The sequence below is a fragment of the Coregonus clupeaformis genome, chromosome 21 (assembly GCF_020615455.1).
Source record: "Coregonus clupeaformis isolate EN_2021a chromosome 21, ASM2061545v1, whole genome shotgun sequence".
NCBI classification, from domain to species: Eukaryota; Metazoa; Chordata; class Actinopteri; order Salmoniformes; family Salmonidae; genus Coregonus; species Coregonus clupeaformis.
Genome location: NC_059212.1, coordinates 37217274 through 37242216, shown reverse-complemented (window position 1 = coordinate 37242216; position 24943 = coordinate 37217274). Strand labels below are relative to the sequence as shown.

General features: G+C 42.7%; 1 protein-coding gene and 1 non-coding gene across 2 annotated transcripts; both read left to right on the top strand.

Annotated features, from left to right (window-relative positions):
- The first annotated feature begins 1390 nt into the window (after positions 1-1390).
- Positions 1391-23992, top strand: wrnip1 (WRN helicase interacting protein 1). The gene is made up of 7 exons (XM_041842273.1): positions 1391-2034; positions 3148-3342; positions 5565-5815; positions 13642-13865; positions 20887-21042; positions 21499-21578; positions 23435-23992. The coding sequence occupies exons 1-7, from the start codon at positions 1654-1656 to the stop codon at positions 23714-23716; spliced, it is 1569 nt and encodes a 522-aa protein (XP_041698207.1). The 5' UTR covers positions 1391-1653; the 3' UTR covers positions 23717-23992.
- trnaa-cgc lies at positions 15657-15730 on the top strand. The gene has a single exon. It is a non-coding gene; the product is annotated as a tRNA-Ala (tRNA).
- Positions 23993-24943: the final 951 nt, after the last annotated feature.

The window sequence follows — 24943 nt, the reverse complement described above, 5'->3', positions numbered from 1 at the left end:
GAAAAGGACATATGAAATCTGCCATATACACAGAGTGTACAAAACATTAGGAACACCTGCTCTTTCCATATCATAGACTGACCAGCTTAATCCAGGTGAAAGCTATGATCCCTTATTGATGTCACTTGTTAAATCCACTTCAAATCTGTGTAGATGAAGGGGAGGAGACAGGGTAAAATAAGGATAAGCCTTGAGACAATTGAGACATGGATTGTGTATGTGTGCCATTCAAAGGGTGAATGGGCAAGACAAAATATTTAAGTGCCTTTGAACGGGGTATGGTAGTAGGTGCCAGCCACACCAGTTTGAGCGTGAAGACCTGCAACATTGCTGTGTTTTTCACGCTAAACAGTTTCCTGTGTGTATCAATAATGGTCCACCACCCAAGGGACATCCAGCCAACTTGGCACATCTGTGGGAAGCATTGGAGTCAACATGGGCCAGCATCCCTGTGGGACACTTTCGACACCTTGTGGAATCCATGCCCCAACGAATTGAGGCTGCTCTGAGGGCAAAAGGGGTGCAACTCAATATTAGGAAGGTGTTCCTTATGTTTTGTATACTCAGTGTATAATATGCCTACCACAGGAGGTTGGTGGCACCTTAATTGGGGAGGACGGGCTCGTGGTAATGGCTGGAGCGGAATAAGTGGAATGGTATCAAATACGTCAAACACATAGTTTCCATGGGTTTGATGCCATTCCATTCCCTCCAGCTCAATGTGCTTCAGCTCCCAGAAGCAGCGCATGGTCTCCACCCTCTCCAGGTAGTAGAAGAAGGCCAGCTTGGCTACGTTGTTCCGGCTTTCAGCTCGCTGGTGGACTACCTTCAGCTTGGCCACCTTGGCTGGGGTAGACACCCAGCTATGATGGGCCCCCTCTTTATGGTGGGCCCTCTCTCTATGGTGGGCCCTCTCTGTCCTCCTCTGCAGGGGGACCTCAGGTATCTGTCTCTCATGGCTGCTGGGCCTCTTGTCTGAGCTGAAGAGAAAAATACAGACAGTCAGACATGCATGTAGGCTATGTTACTCCTGGCAAGAGATGTTGATATACATTTGGATAATGGGGAAAATTAGAATGTATTTATTCCATCTGTCACCTGTTCCATTGCATCTTTGTTTGTAAAACTGAAGTGGCTTAAATCAACTGTAGCCCAGAAGCCCTCAAGCCCACTAACCACAGAGCCATACACTACAAATCCCATAATGCTTATATAAAAGTTATACCCTGTCCTAGGCAGACAGAAATGGCTCACATGCTGCAAGTGAACACAATAAATATGAAGTGAAATAAAAAATATATATATACCTGCTATAATAAATAATAATATTATTCTAAAGTTTCGGTGTTATGGTCACGTGACGAGGTCAAGTTTAGCGGGAAATAAAAAATGGCGAGCGAAGTCGCAGGTAGCGTTGCAGAGCAATTACAATGTCCCGTTTGTTCGAAGGATTTCGCGGCGTCAGAAATCAATGCCCATCTGGACAGATGTTTGTTAAACAATGACAGTTGTCCGACATCAACCAGTAAAGACGAGAACGAACCACCTCTCAAGAAATCTCGCATTTCTAGCGAAGCGTCTAGTCCACCTGTCAACAAGACAGACTCGTCGGAGGCGAGGAAAGGTACCACGCCGTCCTCTCCGGTTTTCGGTATGTTTCAGATCAACAGAAATAAGGGTCCAATTGAAGGTGAACGAATAACATTTTTATCGAATAAGCCGAGTGCCAGCACTGCTGTCAGTAAAGGAATTAAACGTCATTCACCGGGCGAGACAGGGCCAGGTGTGGCCATGGGACAGTTTGGCATCGACCCACCTGTATCGAACACACTGAAAAAGACCCCGCGTGAAACAACACCTGCGAGCGCACTGCTGAATATCGATAAACCACTGGCGGAGAAACTGCGACCAACCACGCTAGAGGAATATTTCGGCCAAAACAAAGTAGTGGGAGAACACACCCTTCTCAGGTCGCTGTTGGACTCTCAGGAGATACCGTCATTGATCCTGTGGGGACCGCCTGGATGTGGAAAGGTGTGGTGTTCTACTTTGCAAACATAGACATAATTTATATTTCTATGTTGTAAACGAAAGTAACAAGTGAGTGATGATGAAGTGTGTGACTGACAATAGCAGCAGCAGCAACAACAACTTCTCATATCAGCATCAGCGTTGTTTTTGTTTTGTTTTTGACCAGACCAATTAGTGTTGCTCAGTTGCAGCTTGTTAGGGAAATAATCCGTCTAGCAGACAAATATTGATTTCAACCAACCATCCCCCTGAGGTGGTCATTGCTCAAGAACACGAGACCCCCGTGGGCAGGGAAGACCTTGCCGCAGCCTTGGAATGTGTAACCAATAGGGCATATGCCCAGTGCCTACATAACGTTAAGCCTACTGACAGATATAAAAGATAAGGTCATTTCTGCAGCTTTTTGGTGATGTTTGACTGAGTTAATGTGATTATTGCAATGCACATGGATGTCAGTCACATAATAGGAACTGCTTGAAATTCTCCCATTAGGCCTAGATACTGTATAGGGACTGGCTGGAGGCTTGAGTAATCTGCACTGTTAACACCATATTAGGCCACCTACCTCTCACTTGACTGGCCATCATAACAGCATGCCTCTAACACTTTCCCTTTCTTGCTAAGCCTACTGACAGATATAAAAGATAAGGTCGTTTCTGCAGCTTGTCAGCCCCTGGTGTCAGGGGTCAGGTTTCATAAGATTTATTTATGGAGCTGGATTCCAGGATTTACAGTAGAGGCTATATTTATGACTGTCTTCAGGGTCTTCTAGACAGGGACCAGGGAACTTAGTTCTATCCGTGGATTATAGGGACTGGAAAGTGCATTATAGGCCTTTAAAATACAGACATAAAATGCTGTGACAGTGGCATGAAGCGGGATCAGTAGATCCTGCCTGCATTCTCAAGGATTTAATGAGGGAAAATACTTTCCACATAGGGCCCCACACATAAGAGAGGGTATCATGTTATGTATCTATCTTCATCATTAGTAGTAATCATGTTTTGAATGAGACAAGTATTCACAAGTACTCGCTTTCTTCAGATAGATGAATAAGAATTAGAGGTGGTATCACTATGAACTCTTACGTTTATGTATCTCTGTCCTTCCTTCCAGACCACCCTGGCCCACATCATAGCCAGCAGCAGTAAGAAGAGGGGCACGGCCCGCTTCGTTTCTCTCTCTGCCACCAGCACGTCCACCAATGAGGTGCGAGAGGTCATTAAGCAGGCCCAGAATGAGCTAAAACTGATGAAGAGGAAGACCATCCTCTTTATAGATGAGATCCATCGCTTCAACAAGTCACAACAGGTAATAACAACCAAAGTGCTCCAGCCAATAAGAAGAATTGGGCTCAAGTTTTAGCCAATTATAATGACAAAGGGTAAATCTTGCACTCCAAGATACAAATTCCAATGATGACATTTCTTTTTATGAAAATGTGTAGGTCTAATTTCACTCATCTTTTGTCTTATTATTTTCATATTTCAAATTATTACATTTTTCATTTGGAGTAGTGTACTCTCAATGGAGTTGTAGCCCAAATGATTTATTAGCCCTTGCCCCAAGCTACAGCCACACATTTGTCCTCTGTAGCTCAATTGATAGAGCATGGCGCTTGTAACGCCAGGGTAGTGGGTTCGATCCCCAGGACCATCCATACGTAAAAAATGTATGCACACATGACTGTAAGTCGCTTTGGATAAAAGCGTCTGCTAAATGGCATATTATATTATTATCTCTGTACCCTTCTGATTGGCTATCATGCTAGCCTGTCTGCGCGGTCTCAACCACACTAGTATGGGAATGTCCATCCCATGATCCCAAAATAAAGACTCAGCCAATTCCCTCAGAAACAATACCCATTACCCACCCTCTTTGTATCTACCACAGATTCATGGAAAGATAAATTGTGGAATCTTAATCGGATTCCCTGAAGCCATTTGAGAGAGAGATTGTTTACATAATTAGAATCTGGTATCATATCAGCTAACTAGCCAAGATAACTCCTCAGATTGATGTTGAATGTTAATGGCCATTCTTTTCTTTCACAACTCAACACCATTGTGTAACAGTACCCACCATTGTAATAATAATAGTAACAATGGTTTGTACTTAATGTGCATCTGTAGTCCACATCCCTGACCAGGACATATCGACTAAAACATATTTTGTTATAAATTTAACATAATGGACTAGTGCTGAACGATTAACCGAAATGTCAGTTATTTTTCATTTTTTAGACAACTAACTTTGGTTAAATTATATGAATTCCATTTCGTTCTGTTTTTTCTGTGAGCTCAATGCACAGTTTCTCAAGAGCTAAATCAGATCAAGCCCGAACTGTGCAATGTAGTTGTAGTTTCCAACTGGCCAATATTCTACATAGTTTAGCACAGAACACGTGGTCATTAAATACAATGAGCATAATCCATTGCGCGCCTACTTGTACGGTCTGTGTGTGGTAGACACGGAGACAGAGAGAAGGGACATAAGAACGCTCGATTGAGAGCGATAGAGAGTAGTTGCTTCGCAAGGTATCTCTACATGATCTAAATGATTTATAGTTGGTATTTAGCTGTCAAAAGTATGCCTTATTAAGAACTACTAAAATAGTGATTTTGTCAAACAGTAAAGGCAGCAGCTCTATAGAGATGAGATGATGACTTGGAATGAAATAAAGTCATCAAATAAAACAAATGTAATATACACAACTGAAATATTTTATTAAAGTAATGTGAGTAAATGATGGTTTAATAAGTGATAAGCAGTAATGGACAGTCACTACCTTCATGGGACTTTTATTAATTGTCTTATTCTGTGTTACAGCATTCAACCCACATAATGCATGGTGCATTTAATGTCATTTATTTTTTAAATAAAACATCGAAAACCGTGATTATTTTTCAAATAATCGAACCGAACCGACCTCAAAAAGCACTAATCGCTCAGCACTATAATGGACAGATGGGTGTTGATAGAAAATCAGATCCGAAATAATTGCTTCTTACGGCATGCCACAATGATTTTAATATACCTACAAAGTTTAACAAATTATAGTAACAATAACATAGTAACCAAGTATCACTCTAATAGTAACTGATAAGAAGGATATTTATTGTTCCTATCTTCATTTTGTGTAGTATAATATGAAGGATGTCTCTCACTGTGGCACAGAACTACCCTTTATCCTGCATGACAGAATTTAGTCTGTAAATCCTTATAACAATTAACAGGCAGTTAGAGCCAGGGCCGACCCTCTACACCCGGCTCGGGCTAAAGAGGTGCTAAGATGGAAAACATAGCCATCATAGCGCATGCGTGATATAGCTTTGTCTTTTAACCATGTACCCTATAATGCTTTTACACAGCTACCCTATTAAACCTAATGAGGAATAGTGCCAATGGTATTTCATGCACAGGTAATCAAAGCACTGTGACTCACCCTTGATATTGAGCCACTTTTTGGATGCTCAACAACTTCTCTTTTCCTCTCTCTCTTTCTATGTCTCTTGTTGTCTGTCTGTATGTAGGATACCTTCCTCCCTCATGTGGAGTGTGGGACGGTGACTCTGATCGGGGCGACCACGGAGAATCCTTCGTTCCAGGTGAACGCGGCTCTGCTGAGCAGGTGCAGGGTCCTGGTTCTGGACAAGCTGTCTGTGGAGGCGATGGGGTCGATCCTGCTCAGGGCCGTCGCTACGCTGGGGATCAGTGTACTGGGAGAAGATCTCAACGATGGCATGGATCAAGACGAGTTAGACTCAACCGAGCTCGGATCAGAGTAAGTAGCTAATGCCCCCTCCTCTGGGAATGCGCCCCTCGTTCACACGGAACGTGCCGCGGGGACACATGTCATCCGGAAGTCTGGGATACCTGAACCCTGATTGGTCGAGGAGGAGGTCCTCTCTCTCCTCTGTGCCTGCCTTAAAATGTGTTCCTTTAGGTAATTTATGGACTGGCAGGGCTGACTATAGGCAGACAGCCCTGGCAGTTGTGCTCTCTCTCTCTCTGTGTCTCTCTCTCTGTGTGTGTCTCTCTCTGTGTGTGTCTCTCTCTGTGTGTGTCTCTCTCTGTGTTGACAGAGATGGAGGGGTGTGTGTGGGTATAGCCTAGCCTGTTTAAGTGAGACAGCTGTTAACTGCTAGCAGCAGATGAGGGCTCAGTTTTAACTGTCTGCCAGATTCATGGCAGGGAGCCTTTATGGTCAACATGGGTGTGATTGAGTGGTGGTGATGATTGAGCTAGATGTTATATTTGTGTTTAAAGATGTTGGTACAGGTGCAAGCCATGGAGTGAAATGCTCTTTGGTTGTGTACAGATCTCTACGCTCAGGTGGACCAACCCTTTCTATTGCATCTCATCTTTACATCCTACCTTGTTTTGATTTATAATTTTTCTGGGAGTGATATAGGGCTCTGTCAAATTAATCAAACTATACATTTGTTCCAAGGAACATTTTCAATCAGACATTTTCCACACTGCATCAGCAAAAAATGGTGTCAGCCCTGGCTGCCCTCTCTCACCCCTATCAAATTAAAAAAGGGCTATCATCTTGTCTTGTCTTGAGTCCAAGCCAAGGGAGGAGACCGACATGTTTGGCTGCATGTTTCTCAGGAAGGTCCCACTGGGACAGCTAGATAAGACTAGTTTAGTATGTGCGCACCCTTATCACCCTCCTCTTCTCATTTGATTGTTTGCCAAAAGTCATGAATAGAATTGAAAGGTTGGTAGAAAAGGTAATGAGCTGTTGGTGTCACATAGCTATGGCATGCAGTTCAGATGTCACACTTAGTGGCTTAAATGTCAACATGTAAACAGTATATGTTATTAATCTACCCGCAGGTATTTACTATATAGATCTATTGTTTCATTTACGCTCATAGATCAGAATCAGTATACCGGTACTTAGGGCTGTGGCGGTCACGAAATGTGATTGTGGTAATTGACCGTTAATTAACATAAACACATTTAGCATCTCCTGGCTTCCACACATAGCCTACAAGCCACTGATGCAGACCTTTGGAACATCTACATTTTAAATAGTCTAATAAATCCATGTAATATAGCCTACACCTTCACAATAAATCCATTATTTATTTTAGACAGGTCTAATGAAACATGATATGAAGAAAATGTATATTTCAGAAGAACAGAATAGCATACTCTGAGTTGTCCTTATGTTAGGTCCTCATCTGGCTATGCCATACGGCTGCGGGCTACACTAGTTCATTTAGCAGACAAGATTTGCTTAGAATTCCGTGGCATTATTTTATATTATTTTATAGTATGAAGAATAAAATTGAACCAAGCTGAATAAAATACAAAGGATATTTTCTCCAAACGATTTGAGGGAGTGCGCACATGCGGCTATTTCTGTGTTGAGCACTTAACAAAGAAATGGGTACTCCTATATGCTTTAGAGTTATTAATGTAACTTTAGTTGTTCTACAAACGTTGGGCTATATGTTTAGATTTTTAATACATTGTAAGGCTGCATAATGCGACTCTAATGATGATTTGAAAAAAGTCGCATGTAAGGCATGAGCTCTGCTTAGTTTTTTGCGCAGGCTGTACACACTTCATCAGTCTCTCATTCACAATTTGACAAGCACTTGATAATGCTTTGAATTTCCCGGCAGCATACCCTTTGTGTGGCCGTAATGCCCGCTAAAATAATCCATGCCTTTTGTGGCCGTTGTGCCCTTGGGCTGAATATAATTATTATAATTCCCTTCTCCCAGAGTGCTGCGTGCTCCGAAGCACCTCTCACTCACATGGCTCTCCATCACGTGATCGGGTCTTTCTCACAGACTACAAGTGAAGACAGACACATAGGGGACGCAACTGCACGTCCTTATCCAATTCCAAGGTGCATATTGAAGATATTGGAAGAACTATCCACTTTTCGCCAGCCAACTAGATGAGTAGGCCTTGCAAACAGCAAAAGCACTAGCCTATGTCAATCTATTATCCCCCATAGTACAAAAGTTGACCTATTCTGTGCGAGAAATAAATACTCCAAACATAGTCTGAGACAGTTGTGGGATGCGATAGATCCCAAATTAATACAAACCACTAGCATCAACAAACCTTTTTTACGCAATGAGGCTGACGCAACAGATCAGAACGTTTAGCTTAAAATGTTGATAAACTGTTAGACTATGTCTTCACATTATAAGTGCCGCAATGCGCACACGGCAGTAGGCTATAAGCGCGAATGTTCCATTAGCGGGGAAACACCATTATCAAAAATGACTGCAAATGTGATTATGCATGTACAGTGAGGGAAAAAAGTATTTGATCCCCTGCTGATTTTGTACGTTTGCCCACTGACAAAGAAATGATCAGTCTATAATTTTTATGGTAGGTTTATTTGAACAGTAAGAGACAGAATAACAACAACAAAAATCCAGAAAAATGCATGTCAAATGTTATAAATTGATTAGCATTTTAATGAGGGAAATATGTATTTGACCCCTCTGCAAAACATGACTTATTACTTGGTGGCAAAACCCTTGTTGGCAATCACAGAGGTTTCTTGTAGTTGGCCACCAGGTTTTCACACATTTCAGGAGAGATTTTGTCCCACTCCTCTTTGCAGATCTTCTCCAAGTCATTAAGGTTTCGAGGCTGACGTTTGGCAACTCGAACCTTCAGCTCCCTCCACAGATTTTCTATGGGATTAAGGTCTGGAGACTGGCTAGGCCACTCCAGGACCTTAATGTGCTTCTTCTTGAGCCACTCCTTTGTTGCCTTGGCCATGTGTTTTGGGTCATTGTCATGCTGGAATACCCATCCACAACCCATTTTCAATGCCCTGGCTGAGGGAAGGAGGTTCTCACCCAAGATTTGACGGTACGTCCCTTTTGATGCGGTGAAGTTGTCCTGTCCCCTTAGCAGAAAAACACCCCCAAAGCATAATGTTTCCACCTCCATGTTTGACGGTGGGGATGGTGTTCTTGGGGTCATAGGCAGCATTTCTCCTCCTCCAAACACGGCGGGTTGAGTTGATGCCAAAGAGCTCCATTTTGGTCTCATCTGACCACAACACTTTCACCCAGTTCTCCTCTGAATCATTCAGATGTTAATTGGCAAACTTCAGACGGGCATGTACAGTGGGGAGAACAAGTATTTGAAACACTGCCGATTTTGCAGGTTTTCCTACTTACAAAGCATGTAGAGGTCTGTAATTTTTATCATAGGTACACTTCAACTGTGAGAGACGGAATCTAAAACAAAAATCCAGAAAATCACATTGTATGATTTTTAAGTAATTCATTTGCATTTTATTTTTATAGTTTCTTCCATTCCTCTGCAGATCCTCTCAAGCTCTGTCAGGTTGGATGGGGTGCGTTGCTGAACAGCTATTTTCAGGTCTCTTCAGAGATGTTCGATCGGGTTCAAGTTCAGGCTCTGGCTAGGCACTCAAGGACATTCAGAGACTTGTCCCAAAGCCACTCCTGAGTTGTCTTGGCTGTGTGCTTAGGGCCGTTGTCCTGTTGGAAGGTGAACCTTTGCCCCAGTCTGAGGTCCTGAGCGTACTGGAGCAGGTCAAGGATCTCTCTGTACTTTGCTCCATTCATCTTTCCCTCGATTCTGACTAGTCTCCCAGTCCCTGCCGCTGAAAAACATCCACACAGCATGATGCTGCCACCACCATGCTTCACCATAGGGATGGTGCCAGGTTTCCTCCAGATGTGACGCTTGGCATTCAGGCCAAAGAGTTCAATCTTGGTTTCATCAGACCAGAGAATCTTGTTTCTCATGGTCTGAGAGTCCTTTAGGTGCCTTTTGGCAAACTCCAAGCGGGCTGTCATGTGCCTTTTACTGAGGGGCTTCCGTCTGGCCACTCTACCATAAAGGCCTGATTGGTGGAGTGCTGCAGAGATGGTTATCCTTCTGGAAGGTTCTCCCATCTTCACAGAGGAACTCTGGAGCTCTGTCAGAGTGACCATCGGGTTCTTGTTCACCTTCCTGACCAAGGCCCTTCTCCCCCGATTGCTCAGTTTGGCCGGGTGGTTCCAAACTTCTTCCATTTAAGAATGATGGAGGCCACTGTGTTCTTGGGGACCTTCAATGCTGCAAAAATGTTTTGATACCCTTCCCCCAGATCTGTGCATCGACACAATCCTGTCTCGGCGCTCTACGGACAATTCCTTCGACCTCATGGTGTGGTTTTTGCTCTGACATGCACTGTCAACTGTGGGACATTATGTAGACGTGTGTGCCTTTCAAATCATGCCCAATCAATTGAATATACCGCAGGTGGGCTCCAATCAAGTTTTAGAAACATCTCAAGGATGATCAATGGAAACATGATGCACCTGAGCTTTCGAGTCTCATAGCAAAGGGTCTGAATACTTACACTACCAGTCAAAAGTTTGGACACACCTTCTCATTCAAGGGTTTTTCTTTATTTTTACTATTTTTTACATTGTAGAATAATAGTGAAGACATCAACTATGAAATAACACATGGAATCATGTAGTAAACAAAAGAGTGTTCAACAAATCAAAGTATATTTTATATTTGAGAATCTTCAAATAGCCACCCTTTGCCTTGATTACTGCTTTGCACACTCTTGGCATTCTCTCAACCATCTTCACCTGGAATGCTTTTCTAACAGTCTTGAAGGAGTTCCCACATATGCTGAGCACTTGTTGGATGCTTTTCCTTCACTCTGCGTTCCGACTCATCCCAAACCATCTCAATTGGGTTGAGGTCATCTGATGCAGCACTCCATCACTCTCCTTCTTGGTAAAATAGCCCTTACACAGCCTGGAGGTGTGTTAGGTCATTGTCCTGTTGAAAAACAAATGATAGTCCCACTAAGCCCAAACCAGATGTGATGGCGTATCGCTGTAGAATGCTGTGGTAGCCATGCTGGTGAAGTGTGCCTTGAATTCTAAATAAATCACAGACAGTGTCACCAGCAAAGCACCCCCACACCATAACACCTCCTCCATGCTTTACGGTGGGAATCACACATGTGGAGATCATCCGTTCACCCACACCGTGTCTCACAAAGACACTCCAGACCAAAATACACATTTCCACCGGTCTAATGTCCATTGCTCGTGTTTCTTGGCCCAAGCAAGTCTCTTCTTCTTATTGGTGTCCTTTAGTAGTGGTTTCTTTTGCAGCAATTCGACCATGAATGCCTTTTTCACACAGTCCCCTCTGAACAGTTGATGTTGAGATGTGTCTGTTACTTGAACTCTGTGATGCATTTATTTGGGCTGCAATTTCTGAGGCTGGTAACTCTAATGAACTTAGCTTCTGCAGCAGAGTTAACTCTGGGTCTTCCATTCCTGTTGCAGTCTTCATGAGAGCCAGTTTTATCATAGCGCTTGATGGTTTTTGCGACTGCACTTAAAGAAACTTTCAAAGTTCTTGAAATGTTCTGTATTGACTGACCTTCATGTCTTAAAGTAATGAAGGACTGTCGTTTTTCTTTGCTTATTTGAGCTGTTCTTGCCATAATATGGACTTGGTCTTTTACCAAATAAGGCTAGCTTCTGTATAACCCCCTACCTTGTCACAACACAACTGATTGGCTCAAACGCATTAAGATGGAAATAAATTCTACAAATTAACTTTTAAGGAGGCACACCTGTTAATTGAAATGCATTCCAGGTGACTACCTCATGAAGCTGATTGAGAGAATGCCAAGAGTGTGCAAATCTGTCAAGGCAAAGGGTGGCTATTTGAAGTTACTACATGATTCCATATGTGTTATTTCATAGTTTTGATGTCTTAACTATTATTCTACAATGTAGAAAATAGTAAAAATAAAGAAAATCCCTTGAATGAGTAGGTCTGTCCAAACTTTTGACTTGTACTCTATGTAAATAACGTATTTCTGTTTTACATTTTTATACATTCATAACAAATTCCTTAACCTGTTTTCGCGTTGTCATTATGGGGTGTTGTGTGTAGATTGCTGAGGAAAAAAAGCATATTTCATCCATTTTAGAATAAGACTGTAACGTAACAAAATATGGAAAAAGTTAAGCGGTCTGAATACTTTCCGAAGGCACTATAAATATAGTAGGCCTAGCCTATAGAAAGCTGATGGGATCCTCCTCTTTTTAATAGAGGCCATCACTCTGCTTTCTCATGCAATTGCATAGCCTATAGGAATGTTGCGCAACATGAGCTCATGGGCTCTCATGAAGTGTTTGATTAGATTTCTGATGACATTTGCATTGATGTCAGAGTGATTAGAGGGACAATAGAGTGCTGAGTACCAGGCAGTTAGCAAGTTTGTTAGGCTACTAATGACCATCAGCACCATCAGAGTTTGGAGAATTACCGTGACTAAACAAACGGTCACGTGGAATATGACTTCCTTCAGTGAGGCGGTAATACGGTCACCGTAACAGCCCTACCAGTACCTCAAATTATTAGAAATTAAATGGAAGAACTTCAAACATCAACTTGATAGATGATTGCACATGTAGACTAGAATAGATACCAAATGAAATGGATAGATTTTGATATATGATTAGGTCTTTTGTTTCTGGAGGCCACTCAATAAACTCTGAAATTCTCCTCAAGAATGATGCGTTTGTCAAATGGCAAGTCCCTGGCATGGTGGGTTAAGTGTGAGTTGTGTGGATCAGTATTAAATGTCCTGACCCACTTGGAGTTGATGGAGGGTGTTTGCATCGCAGGACTGTCGGCTCAACACTGTCCTGTCTGTTTCACCTGACACCCAGGCCAGAAGAACACTCAGTTCTAAGCTAACTTCTCTCCAGCTCCTGCAATGACATTATCACCCAGGCCAAGTCCAATAAAGATGCTCCCCTGCTGACTCCATAAAGTGTTTTTTGGTAAGGGGTTGTTTATTTGTCAGCTTAGTGGCCAATAGGGCTGTGAATTGCCAGAGCTCTCACAATACGATATTATCACGATACTTAGGTGCCGAAGAACGATTACGATTCTCAAGATTCTATATGTATTGCGATTCAGTACTGTGATTTTATTTTGGTGCAGGTACAGCCAACTAGCGCAAAAATAATATTGCGATATTGTCAAAACAATAAGATATATTGCCAAAAATAATATCCCGATAAGTAACTAGCGATTTCCCCCCATCACTAGTGGCCAAGTGGAACAAATCTCTGTTGTGTACTTGTTTTAGAGACAGGTTTATTTGAGAATGACACATGGTATTAGACCAGGTGCTGGTACAAGGACACTGCCCATGCTGCCTTGGCTAAATTGAAGAGTGCGCCCCCGTGTGGGTCTGGTTTATGTCAAAATACCTGGAGGGGAGGCCTGCCGCTGTGAGAGGGTCTCATTGTGGCGTCCTACCGGGTGCTTTCCATCAGGGTCAACCGTTTGGAACTGGGAATGAAGGATTGGGTAGTTGGCTGGGGGATCTGGAGGATCAACCAGAAACTCTAGCACCCTGTTTGCAGGAGTCAAATTCTGAGCAGCAAGGTCTCTATTTGATGTTGGATGAAAACGCTTCTATGTGCAGTATGGCAAAAAGACACAGTTATTGTCACTTTTCTCTGTGCCACTTAGGCCTAATATAATCAGAGCTAAACATTTCTTATTTGTTATAATTCTATGTGTTTTTGTTTTCATGTTTTGTAGACCAAAGGTCTATATTGAGCAGAAGGCTCTGGACACCATAGCCCACCTGTGTGACGGAGACGCCCGGGCGGGGCTAAACGGGCTCCAGCTGGCTGTTCAGGCCCTGGTGGGTGCAGCCCATCCTGGCCAATCAGGATCTGGCAGTACCCCACAGGACATTGTGGTGCAGGAGGAGCATGTGAAGGAGGGCCTTCAGAGGTCCCATATCCTCTACGACAAAGCAGGTGAGCCCAATGGTTCAATAAAAAATAGTATAGTAGTCGCACACCTATCATACTACTAGGTGCATGGAGAAAAACTGTACACTAAATTGAAACTCCAGCACACTGATGATCTTGATGCTCCTCAATGGTTCAACCATAACATTAGAATACATTATTTTCTATTGATTCAACTGCAGTCAGTGGACATTTACATTTTCCTAGGTTGTTATTGTACACTGCCCCTCACTGGACTGACAGACATTTAGATGACAAATGATGTCACTTGTCATGATTCAATTTGATAATTACAGAGTGGTGACATCCTGTCTGGTTGGCTTTACAGCAGCTGCCCTGTCAGCTCATGGGAATGGATGGCAAAATAAGCCTGTGAATAGTTTAGGTGTGTTTCAGAGGTCTCTGGTGGAATGGGGAATGTGCTGTTGTGTGGTGGTCCTATCAGGAGAACTAACTTTCCCTTTGCTCTGAGTCTGAGAGATGCAGCCAGATCCAGCCAAAGAACACCGTGCCCTTTAACACGTACAGTATACTCTTTCAATATGCCCTGCTCTACATTAGCTGAATCAGGCCAGGCCAGACGGCTAGCGCTAATTAGGTTAAAACCCTCAGACAGTGACTGTATCATTGATGTCACTGTGGTGCCAGCCTGCCAGGTGCTATTGGTGCCCACTGCCCTTGATTGATGCTTTAGAAGCAAGGGCTGGTTGTTGTGAGTGTCATCTTACTGGAATCAATGAATAACCAGAATATGTTAGTCAGAAGACACTTAGGAGATTGATAGACTTCTTGGTGTGGTCATAGATAACGTAGTACCCGCCATAACTCTTATATTATGTGCATTAGTGTCTGAAAAGGGAAGGTGAGGGGACTTGATCACAGTCTCTTTTAACCTCTGCCTTAAGCCTTATCCAATATAGCTGTGTCAACACACTAATTTGTATTTATTTATTTGTATTTATTAGGGATCCCCATTAGCTGCTGCCAACTACTCTTCCTGGGGTCCAAACATATTAAAGCACTTACATTACATATAAAACAAAAGATAAAACAGTACATTTTATAACATAATTGCACCACTATATATCCACAATACAAAATGTTTAATGCCACCATACAACAATATCATAATGTGTGCGTATGCATGTGTCTGTACCTTTGTGTGTCTCTTCACAGTCCCCGTTGTTCCATAAGGTGTATTTTTACCTGTTCTTTTAAATCTGATTCTACTGCTTGCATCAGTTACTTGATGTGGAATAGAGTTCCATGTAGTTATGGCTCTATGTAGTACTGTGCGCCTCCCATAGTCTGTTCTGGACTTGGGGACTGTGAAGAGACCTCTGGTGGCATGTCTTGGGGGGTATGCATGGGTGTCCGAGCTGTGTGCTAGTATTTTTAACAGAATCCTCGGTACATTCAGCTTGTCAACACCTCTTACAAAAACAAGATTGAGATGCATGTCATTAATGTTAGCTCTCCGTGTACTTTTAAGGGCCAGTCCTGCTGCCCTGTTCTGAGCCAACTGCAATTTTCCCAAGTCCGTCTTTGTGGCACCTGACCACACTACTGAACAGTAGTCTAGGTGCGACAAAACTAGGGCCTGTAGGACCTGCCTTGTTGATAGTGTTGTTAAGGCATAGCAGCGCTTTATTATGGATAGACTTCTCCCCATCAGTTACTGTTGTATCAATATGTTTTGACCATGACAGTTTACAATCCAGGGTTACTCCAAGCAGTTTAGTCACCTCAACTTGCTCAATTTCCACATTATTCATTACGAGATGTAGTTGAGGTTTAGTCCCGTGTAGCTCAGTTGGTAGAGCATGGCGCTCGCAACGCCAGGGTTGTGGGTTCGATTCCCACGGGCGACCAGTATGAAAATGTATGCACTCACTAACTGTAAGTCGCTCTGGATAAGAGCGTCTGCTAAATGACTAAAATGTTTAGGGTTTAGTGAGTGATTTGTCCCAAATACAATGCTTTTAGTTTTGGAAATATTTAGGACTAACTTATTCCTTGCTACCAATTCCGAAAAGAACTGTAGCTCTTTGTTAAGTGTTGCAGTCATTTTAGTTGCCGTAGTAGCTTACGTGTATAGTGTTGAGTCATCCGCATACATAGACACACTGGCATTACTCAAAGCAAGTGGCATGTCGTTTAGTAAAGATTTAAAAAAGTAAGGGGCCTAAACGGCTACCCTGGGGAATTCCTGATTCTACCTGGATTATGTTTGAGAGGCTTCCATTAAAGAACACCCTCTGTGTTCTGTTAGACAAGTAACTCTTCATCCACATTATAGCAGGGGGTGTAAAGCCATAAGTTTTTCCAGCAGCAGACTATGATCAGTAATGTCAAAAGCTGCACTGAAGTCTAACAAGACAGCCCCAACAATCATTTTATCAGCCACAACTAATGGCTCAGGATGTGGGCTAATGCCTCAGGATGTGGGCTGGGATATGGAGGGTTTAGTGCTGTTTTGCCAGCTCATATGGTCATTGTCACGCCATACAATGATGCTAAGATGGGACAGACAGACAGGACCAGGCTAGAGCATCACCACAACAGTGGGTTAATTGGCCTGGGGGGACTGGGGGCCTCCAGAGACAATCCAGAACCTAAGTAAGCCTATGGGGTTAAAGGAGCTAGCCAAATTAAAATCTAACCAGACTTTCCTCTGAAGATGCCCCAGAAATGATTAATATACGTTAACTATACAACAGGAACACAAATATAGCCTAGACCCAACTCAGCAGCCTCTTAATTGTTATGTCAAATCTAGCTGGACATACAGGATGGATGGTTTTAGCAGCTATAGGTCTAACTGTACATTTACATTTACGAGCGCAAGTAAACACGAAAAGGAAAAGGACATACCAAGTAGACAATGGATCCACTATCAGAGAGATCAACTCACTTACCACGCATTGTGCGAGTACCCTCTCATTCACACAATATGCCATTTAGCAGACGCTTTTATCCAAAGCGACTTAGTCATGTGTGCATACATTTTTACGTAGACGCCAATAAGATCCTCTTCCCTACCTCCAACATGGACAACCTAGCTCTGCACTCTACTGGAGAACTTAAAATCCAACTCCAGAGACTGAGAGAAAGAGACTAGTTTGTTCCTGCATGGCACCACTCTTAGTGAGTATTGGCGCAACAAGCGCATTCCAAGAGGACTGAGAATACAGAAGGAGCCTACAATAGGGAAAAACGACAACTTTAGTTCAGAAATGGGTGAAATCCTCAACAAATGTTCTTTAGATTTTAATGCTATTAATCATTGAACATGTGTCGAAGGAAGTAAAAGAGGTTGAAGTTAAGATCAGTGAACATAAGGTTATAATGAAGGAGATTCTAGGCCCAAACTTCACAGCCATAGACGACTCAATCAACCAGTCCATTGGGAAATACAGAGACTTCCTACAAGCAACAAAGATCAAGAAATATCAATGAAACACAGAGGACTACCAGCTCAACCAGGTCTATGCATGGGAAGGCCCAAGGATGGGAGCAACGAGAGGTCAAACATTTTGGGTAGCCTTCCACAAGCTTCCCACAATAAGTTGGGTGAATTTTGGCCCATTCCTCCTGACAGAGCTGGTGTAACTTAGTCAGGTTTGTAGGCCTCCTTGCTCGCACACGCTTTTTCAGTTCTGCCCACAGATTTTCTATAGGATTGAGGTCAGGGCTTTGTGATGGCCACTCCAATACCTTGACTTTGTTGTCCTTAAGCCATTTTGCCACAACTTTGGAAGTATGCTTGGGGTCATTGTCCATTTGGAAGACCCCATTTGCGACCAAGCTTTAACTTCCTGACTGATGTCTTGAGATGTTGCTTCAATATATCCACATAATTTTCCTTCCTCATGATGCCATCTATTTTGTGAAATGCACCAGTCCCTCCTGCAGCAAAGCACCCCCACAGCATGATGCTGCCACCCCCGTGCTTCACGGTTGGGATGGTGTTCTTCGGCTTGCAAGCCTTCCTCCTTTTTCCTCCAAACATAACGATGGTCATTATGGCCAAACAGTTCTATTTTTGTTTAATCAGACCAGAGGACATTTCTCCAAAAAGTACGATCTTTGTCCCCATGTGCAGTTGCAAACCGTAGTCTGGCTTTTTTATGGCGGTTTTGGAGCAGTGGCTTCTTCCTTGCTGAGCGGCCTTTCAAGTTATGTCGATAGGACTCGTTTTACTGTGGATATACATCCTTTTGTACCCGTTTCCTCCAGCATATTCACAAGGTCTCCTTCCTGAGTGGTGTGACGGCTGCGTGGTCCCATGGTGTTTTTACTTGCGTACTATTGTTTGTACAGATGAACGTTTGGAAATTGCTCCTAAGGATGAACCAGACTTGTGGAGGTCTACAATTTTTTTTCTGAGGTCTTGGCTGATTTCTTTTGATTTTCCCCATAATGTCAAGCAAAGAGGCACTGAGTTTGAAGGTAGGCCTTGAAATACATCCACAGGTATACCACCAATTGACTCAAATTATGTCAATTAGCCTATCAGAGGCTTCTAAAGCCATGACATCATTTTCTGGATTTTTCCAAGCTGTTTAAAGGTCACAGTCAACTTAGTGTATGTAAACTTCTGACCCACTGGAATTGTGATACAGTGAATTATAAGTGAAATAATCTGTCTGTAAACAATTGTTGGGAAAATTACTTGTGTCTTGCACAAAGTAGATGTCCTAACCGACTTGCCAAAACTATAGTTTGTTAACAAGAAGAAATGTGTGGAGTGGTTGAAAAATGAGTTTTAATGACTCCAACCTAAGTGTATGTAAACTTTCGACTTCAACTGTACTTTGAACTGGCGCAAAGTGGGAGATGCTGTTAAGAAACACTGGCATGTTTTATCATTGGACCCAGCTTTTCCAGCTGAATTTAAGAATCCACCACTTATTGTACATAGGAGAGGTCGCAATTTACCCGATAAATTGGTACATGCCAACTGCCAGCCACAAAAGAAAATGAGCCAGGCTCTTTTACGCTCTCTTCCGAATGGTAGCTATAAATGCAGAGGTTGCGCACAGTGCAACAATATGATGAAATGTGAATATTTCTGCCACCCACATACAGGAAAATGGTTAACACATACATCTACATGATTAAATGTCCATGTGGGCTTTGTTATGTAGGTAAAACCTTTCGTCCTCTCAAACAGAGAATTAGTGAACATAAAAGTTCAATCAAGAGAAAGCATGACATTTCTACCTTAGATTTTGTGGCATAGAGAACGTTAAGATATCAGACAGGGGAGGTGATATAAATAATACTCTGAGCAAAAGAGAATGCTTTTGGATTTTCACCCTCCAGACATTATGTCCTAAAGGTCTTAATGATGAAATGCCTATGTATGTTATGTTGTAAATGTGAACATGAATTAATGCCACCATTTCAGATTACTCTGACGTTTTTCTTGCGCTGTAGCGAATGATTTATGAACACTTGCTTGGTGGGTCTATGTCCTCATTGTGGTTTTACAGACGTGTTTGATGCGTTTTATGTACACACTTTGTTGGAATATTTATGAAATGCACATTGTTATATTTGGTAACACTTATTTTCCCTCGACTCCAACCCCATTCGATGCATTGAACGGATGTGGGTGGTGCTATGTCTACATAAGGGAGCTAATTTTTTTAATTTAACTCACAAAAGCTCTGACGAAGGCCTTGAGGTTGATACGTAACGCTTATTAAAGAGCAGTGATACTATCAAGAGCAGTGTGCAGGTTTCTTATTTTTTCTGATCTAAAAAAATAAATGACTTGGGTCAACCAGGCTTTTGTCTGGATTTGTTTCTAAGCCCTCTACAGTTAACCAGTAACCTTTGTGTATTGCTTTTTGCTTTGGAAAGCTGCCAGTGAAGCTCTGCCCAATTTAGGCCTCATGTCACTCTGAGTAGCAACTATCTCTGATTCAGATGGTATGGGTGTGGACTGGAGGGAGATGGATGGAAAACCATAGGGACAGCTTGGCAACAAACCCACCCCTCCCATGGATCACGAGGGATCAGACCTGCATTCAAATAGTATTTTTTTTGTTCTTACAAATAGGCTACAAGATGGGGCAAGGGTTTGTACTTTTAGGACTATTTCATTTCTTCCATTGTGCCTGTAAAACTCATATAATAGTATTTGAACCCAGGTCTGCTGATACAGGTAGAAATATTCTAAGAAACATATGGTCCCGTGTGGCTCAGTTAGTAGAGCGTGGAGCTTGCAACGCCAGGGTTGTGGGTTCGATTCCCACAGGGGACAAGTATGAAAATGTACGCACTCACTAATGTAAGTCGCTCTGGTTAAGAGTGTCTGCTAAAATGACTAAAATGTAAGACTACAAGACATCCCTTCCACTGGCCCTCTTATATAACAGAGATTCAGCTGTTGGCAGGGCAGAGATTTAGTGTATGCTGCTTCTCTATGGGGCTCTACCAGGGGGGATGAAACTTTCCCTCAGCTTGACTAATAAAATAGAGGTGTGTGTGTGACGACGTTGGGGATTGGCCCGGGGGGGTACTGTTACTAAAACAAGGCGATAACACACCACCTGGACAATGATCTGTCTTTAGAAATATCATTAGTATTATTTATATCTTTATGGATCCGTCTTATTTTTCTTCATCCTCACCTAACCCCTTCCCTCCCCACTTGTTGTTGTGTTGTGTTATATGTACACTACATGACCAAAAGCATGTGGACACCAGCTCGTCGAAACATCTCATTCCAAAATCATGGGCATTAATATGACGGTGCCACGTTGAAAGTCACTGAGCTCTTCAGTAAGGCCATTCTACTGCCAATATTTGTCTATGGAGATTGTATGGCAGTGTGCTCGATTTTATACACCTGTCAGCAACGGTGTGGCTGAAATAGTCAAATCCACTAATTTGAAGGGGTGTCCACATACTTTTGTATATATAGTGCATTTCTATGGATTTCTATTTCTGTCTATATCTATATGGTTATTTTCCCACCCATCCACCCATACTTTGTTGTGTTTGTTATATTAAGGTGAGGAGCACTATAACTGCATCTCAGCGCTGCACAAATCAATGAGGGGCTCCCACGAGAACGCTTCCCTCTACTGGCTGGGCCGCATGCTGGAGGGAGGAGAGGACCCTCTGTACGTGGCTCGCAGACTAGTCCGCTTCTCTAGTGAAGACGTGGGTGTGTGATACTATTTTGTCTTTTTTTTTTTGTCTCTGTTTACATCAAACCATTGTTGTTGTTTAATCAGTTATTGTGATTGTTGACCCAATTACATAAACCATTGCATTGGCGCACCCTCAGAAAAAAACGGAAGGAGGAGGATGTGCTTTTTTTTTTAAACCATGTTGTTCAAGCACTAATTACCTGTACCAAACTATTATGTCAACAAATATGATCTAGCATCTTTGGTATCACCGCAGGGGAATCTTATTTTGGCCCTGGCAGCTGTATGCTACTTTCTTTTTTTCTGAGTCTATTTTCCGTTGGTCTGCACCTCGCCAACTTTGTGTTTCTCTAGCGTCTACCTTAATGTGTTCTGTGTCTGTCAGAGCCATGGAAGTCATCCCTTACAACTCAGAGGTCTAGACAAGGTTATGGTGTGTTCTGACTGGATGTCCTGTCCATTTTGTTCAGGTATGGCAGATCCCTCTGCCCTTCCCCAGGCTGTATCTGCCTTCCAGGCCTGCCACTTCATCGGGATGCCAGAGTGTGAGGTGAGAAAACACAAATCTTGTCACCAAGGTCAACCAAGAGTTGTCCGTATACAGTGGGGGGAAAAAGTATTTAGTCAGCCACCAATTGTGCAAGTTCTCCCACTTAAAAAGATGAGAGAGGCCTGTAATTTTCATCATAGGTACACGTCAACTATGACAGACAAATTGAGAAAATAAAATCCAGAAAATCACATTGTAGGATTTTTAATGAATTTATTTGCAAATTATGGTGGAAAATAAGTATTTGGTCAATAACAAAAGTTTCTCAATACTTTTATATACCCTTTGTTGGCAATGACACAGGTCAAACGTTTTCTGTAAGTCTTCACAAGGTTTTCACACACTGTTGCTGGTATTTTGGCCCATTCCTCCATGCAGATCTCCTCTAGAGCAGTGATGTTTTGGGGCTGTCGCTGGGCAACACAGACTTTCAACTCCCTCCAAAGATTTTCTATGGGGTTGAGATCTGGAGACTGGCTAGGCCACTCCAGGACCTTGAAATGCTTCTTACGAAGCCACTCCTTCGTTGCCCGGGCGGTGTGTTTGGGATCATTGTCATGCTGAAAGACCCAGCCACGTTTCATCTTCAATGCCCTTGCTGATGGAAGGAGGTTTTCACTCAAAATCTCACGATACATGGCCCCATTCATTCTTTCCTTTACACGGATCGGTCGTCCTGGTCCCTTTGCAGAAAAACAGCCCCAAAGCATGATGTTTCCACCCCCATGCTTCACAGTAGGTATGGTGTTCTTTGGATGTAACTCAGCATTCTTTGTCCTCCAAACACGACGAGTTGAGTTTTTACCAAAAAGTTCTATTTTGGTTTCATCTGACCATATGACATTCTCCCAATCCTCTTCTGGATCATCCAAATGCACTCTAGCAAACTTCAGACGGGCCTGGACATGTACTGGCTTAAGCAGGGGGACACGTCTGGCACGTCTGGCACTGCAGGATTTGAGTCCCTGGCGGCGTAGTGTGTTACTGATGGTAGGCTTTGTTACTTTGGTCCCAGCTCTCTGCAGGTCATTCACTAGGTCCCCCCCGTGTGGTTCTGGGATTTTTGCTCACCGTTCTTGTGATCATTTTGACCCCACGGGGTGAGATCTTGCGTGGAGCCCCAGATCGAGGGAGATTATCAGTGGTCTTGTATGTCTTCCATTTCCTAATAATTGCTCCCACAGTTGATTTATTCAAACCAAGCTGCTTACCTATTGCAGATTCAGTCTTCCCAGCCTGGTGCAGGTCTACAATTTTGTTTCTGGTGTCCTTTGACAGCTCTTTGGTCTTGGCCATAGTGGAGTTTGGAGTGTGACTGTTTGAGGTTGTGGACAGGTCTTTTATACTGATAACAAGTTCAAACAGGTGCCATTAATACAGGTAACGAGTGGAGGACAGAGGAGCCTCTTAAAGAAGTTACAGGTCTGTGAGAGCCAGAAATCTTGCTCGTTTGTAGGTGACCAAATACTTATTTTCCACCATAATTTGCAAATAAATTCCTACAATGTGATTTTCTGGAATTTTTTTCCTCAATTTGTCTGTCATAGTTGACGTGTACCTATGATGAAAATTACAGGCCTCATCTTTTTAAGTGGGAGAACTTGCACAATTGGTGGCTGACTAAATACTTTTTTCCCCACTGTATCTGCCTCTGTTAAATATCAGCTCTTTACTATGTTGTGGATACAATAAAGACAGAGAAATTGGATTTTACCTGAGTAACTCTTTATTTTCTGACCCTGGTATCCGGTATGCCTTTTGATATTTGGCCATATCAAAACGCTAATAAAGGTCATTCTCTCTCTACTCCCTTTCTTCTTTCCTCCCCTCGCTCCTTCCTTCCCTCCCACCCTCAGGTGATCTTGGCTCAGTGTGTGGTGTACCTGGCCAGGGCTCCCAAGTCGGTAGAAATCTACAAGGCGTACGATAACGTGAAGGCCAGTCTGAGGAACCATAAGGGACCCCTGCCCTCTGTTCCCCTGCACCTTCGCAACGCCCCCACCAAACTCATGAAGGACCTGGGCTATGCTAAGGGCTACAAGTACAACCCTGCCTTCAGTGCCCCTGTGGAGCAGGACTACCTGCCTGAGGAGCTCTGGGGCATGGACTTCTTCACCTGGAACCCCTCTGACCCATAACCTCTGACCTTTGAGGTTGACACATGACCTCTGGCATCTGAGGTCAAGGTTACTATGAGGGTTAGAATGCTAAAGCTTCCATTGTTGTGCTATGAGGACCTCTGAAAATGCTGCTGGATCTAACACGAATTGAACACTTATGCCTAAGACTAATTTTGAGTTCAATGTTATCACTTTGTTAAATAAATACATTTAATCTTGTATTGTAGATTGTTACCATTATGTTGATATATTTTGTCCAATAGACTGTTATAAATAAACAGGAACAGTAATTAACACCTTTTATTATAATGCATTTTATCATCTAGGATTTACACTGAGTGTACAAAACATTAGGAACACCTTCCTAATATTGAGTTTCACCCCCTTTTGCCCTCAGAACAGCCTCAATTCATAAGGGCATGGACTCTACAAAGTGTTGAAAGCATTCCACAGGGATGCTGGCCCATGTTGACTTCAATGCTTCCCACAGTTGTGTCAAGTTGGCTGGATGTCATTTGGGTGGAGGACCATTCTTGATACACATGGGAAACTGTTGAGTTTGAATAACCCAGCAGCGTTGCAGTTCTTGACAGACTCAAACCGGTGCGCCTGGCACCTACTACCATACCCCATTCAAAGACGCTTACATCTTTTGTCTTGCCCATTCACCCACTGAATTGCACACATCCATGTCTCCCCTTCATCTACACTGATTGAAGTGGATATAAGAAGTGACATAAATAAGGGATTATAGCTTTCACCTGGATTCACCTGGTCAGTCTGTCATGGAAATGTTTTGTACACTCAGTGTATATGGGGAGTTTATTCCCCATTTTGAGCCATTGTCTGCAAATAAAAGATACATTACATTAAAGGTCATCCTATGCAGTACCACTTGTTTTACACCAACTCACTTAACCATCCATGTGTTGTTGCACCAGTTCTGCTGCACCACGGTACAGTCAGTTAATTCCTACAAGTTCTCAGGTGCCATTATTTCAACTACATTTGAAGTCGGAAGTTTACATACACTTAGGTTGGAGTCATTAACTCGTATTTCAACCACTCCACAAATGTCTTGTTAACAAACTATAGTTTTGGCAAGGCAGTTAGGACATCTACTTTGTGCATGACACAAGTCATTTTTCCAACAATTGTTTACAGACAGATTATTTAACTTATAATTCACTGTATCACAATTCCAGTCGGTCAGAAGTTTACATACACTAAGTTGACTGTGCCTTT

Excerpts from the sequence above, each read along its gene's own strand:
- wrnip1 (XM_041842273.1), top strand. The coding sequence starts at position 1,654 with ATGTTTCAGATCAACAGAAATAAGGGTCCAATTGAAGGTGAACGAATA. Across the intron at positions 21,043-21,498 it reads CTTCTCTAGTGAAGACGTGG|GTATGGCAGATCCCTCTGCC; the intron begins GTGTGTGATACT and ends CATTTTGTTCAG. Across the intron at positions 21,579-23,434 it reads TCGGGATGCCAGAGTGTGAG|GTGATCTTGGCTCAGTGTGT; the intron begins GTGAGAAAACAC and ends TCCCACCCTCAG.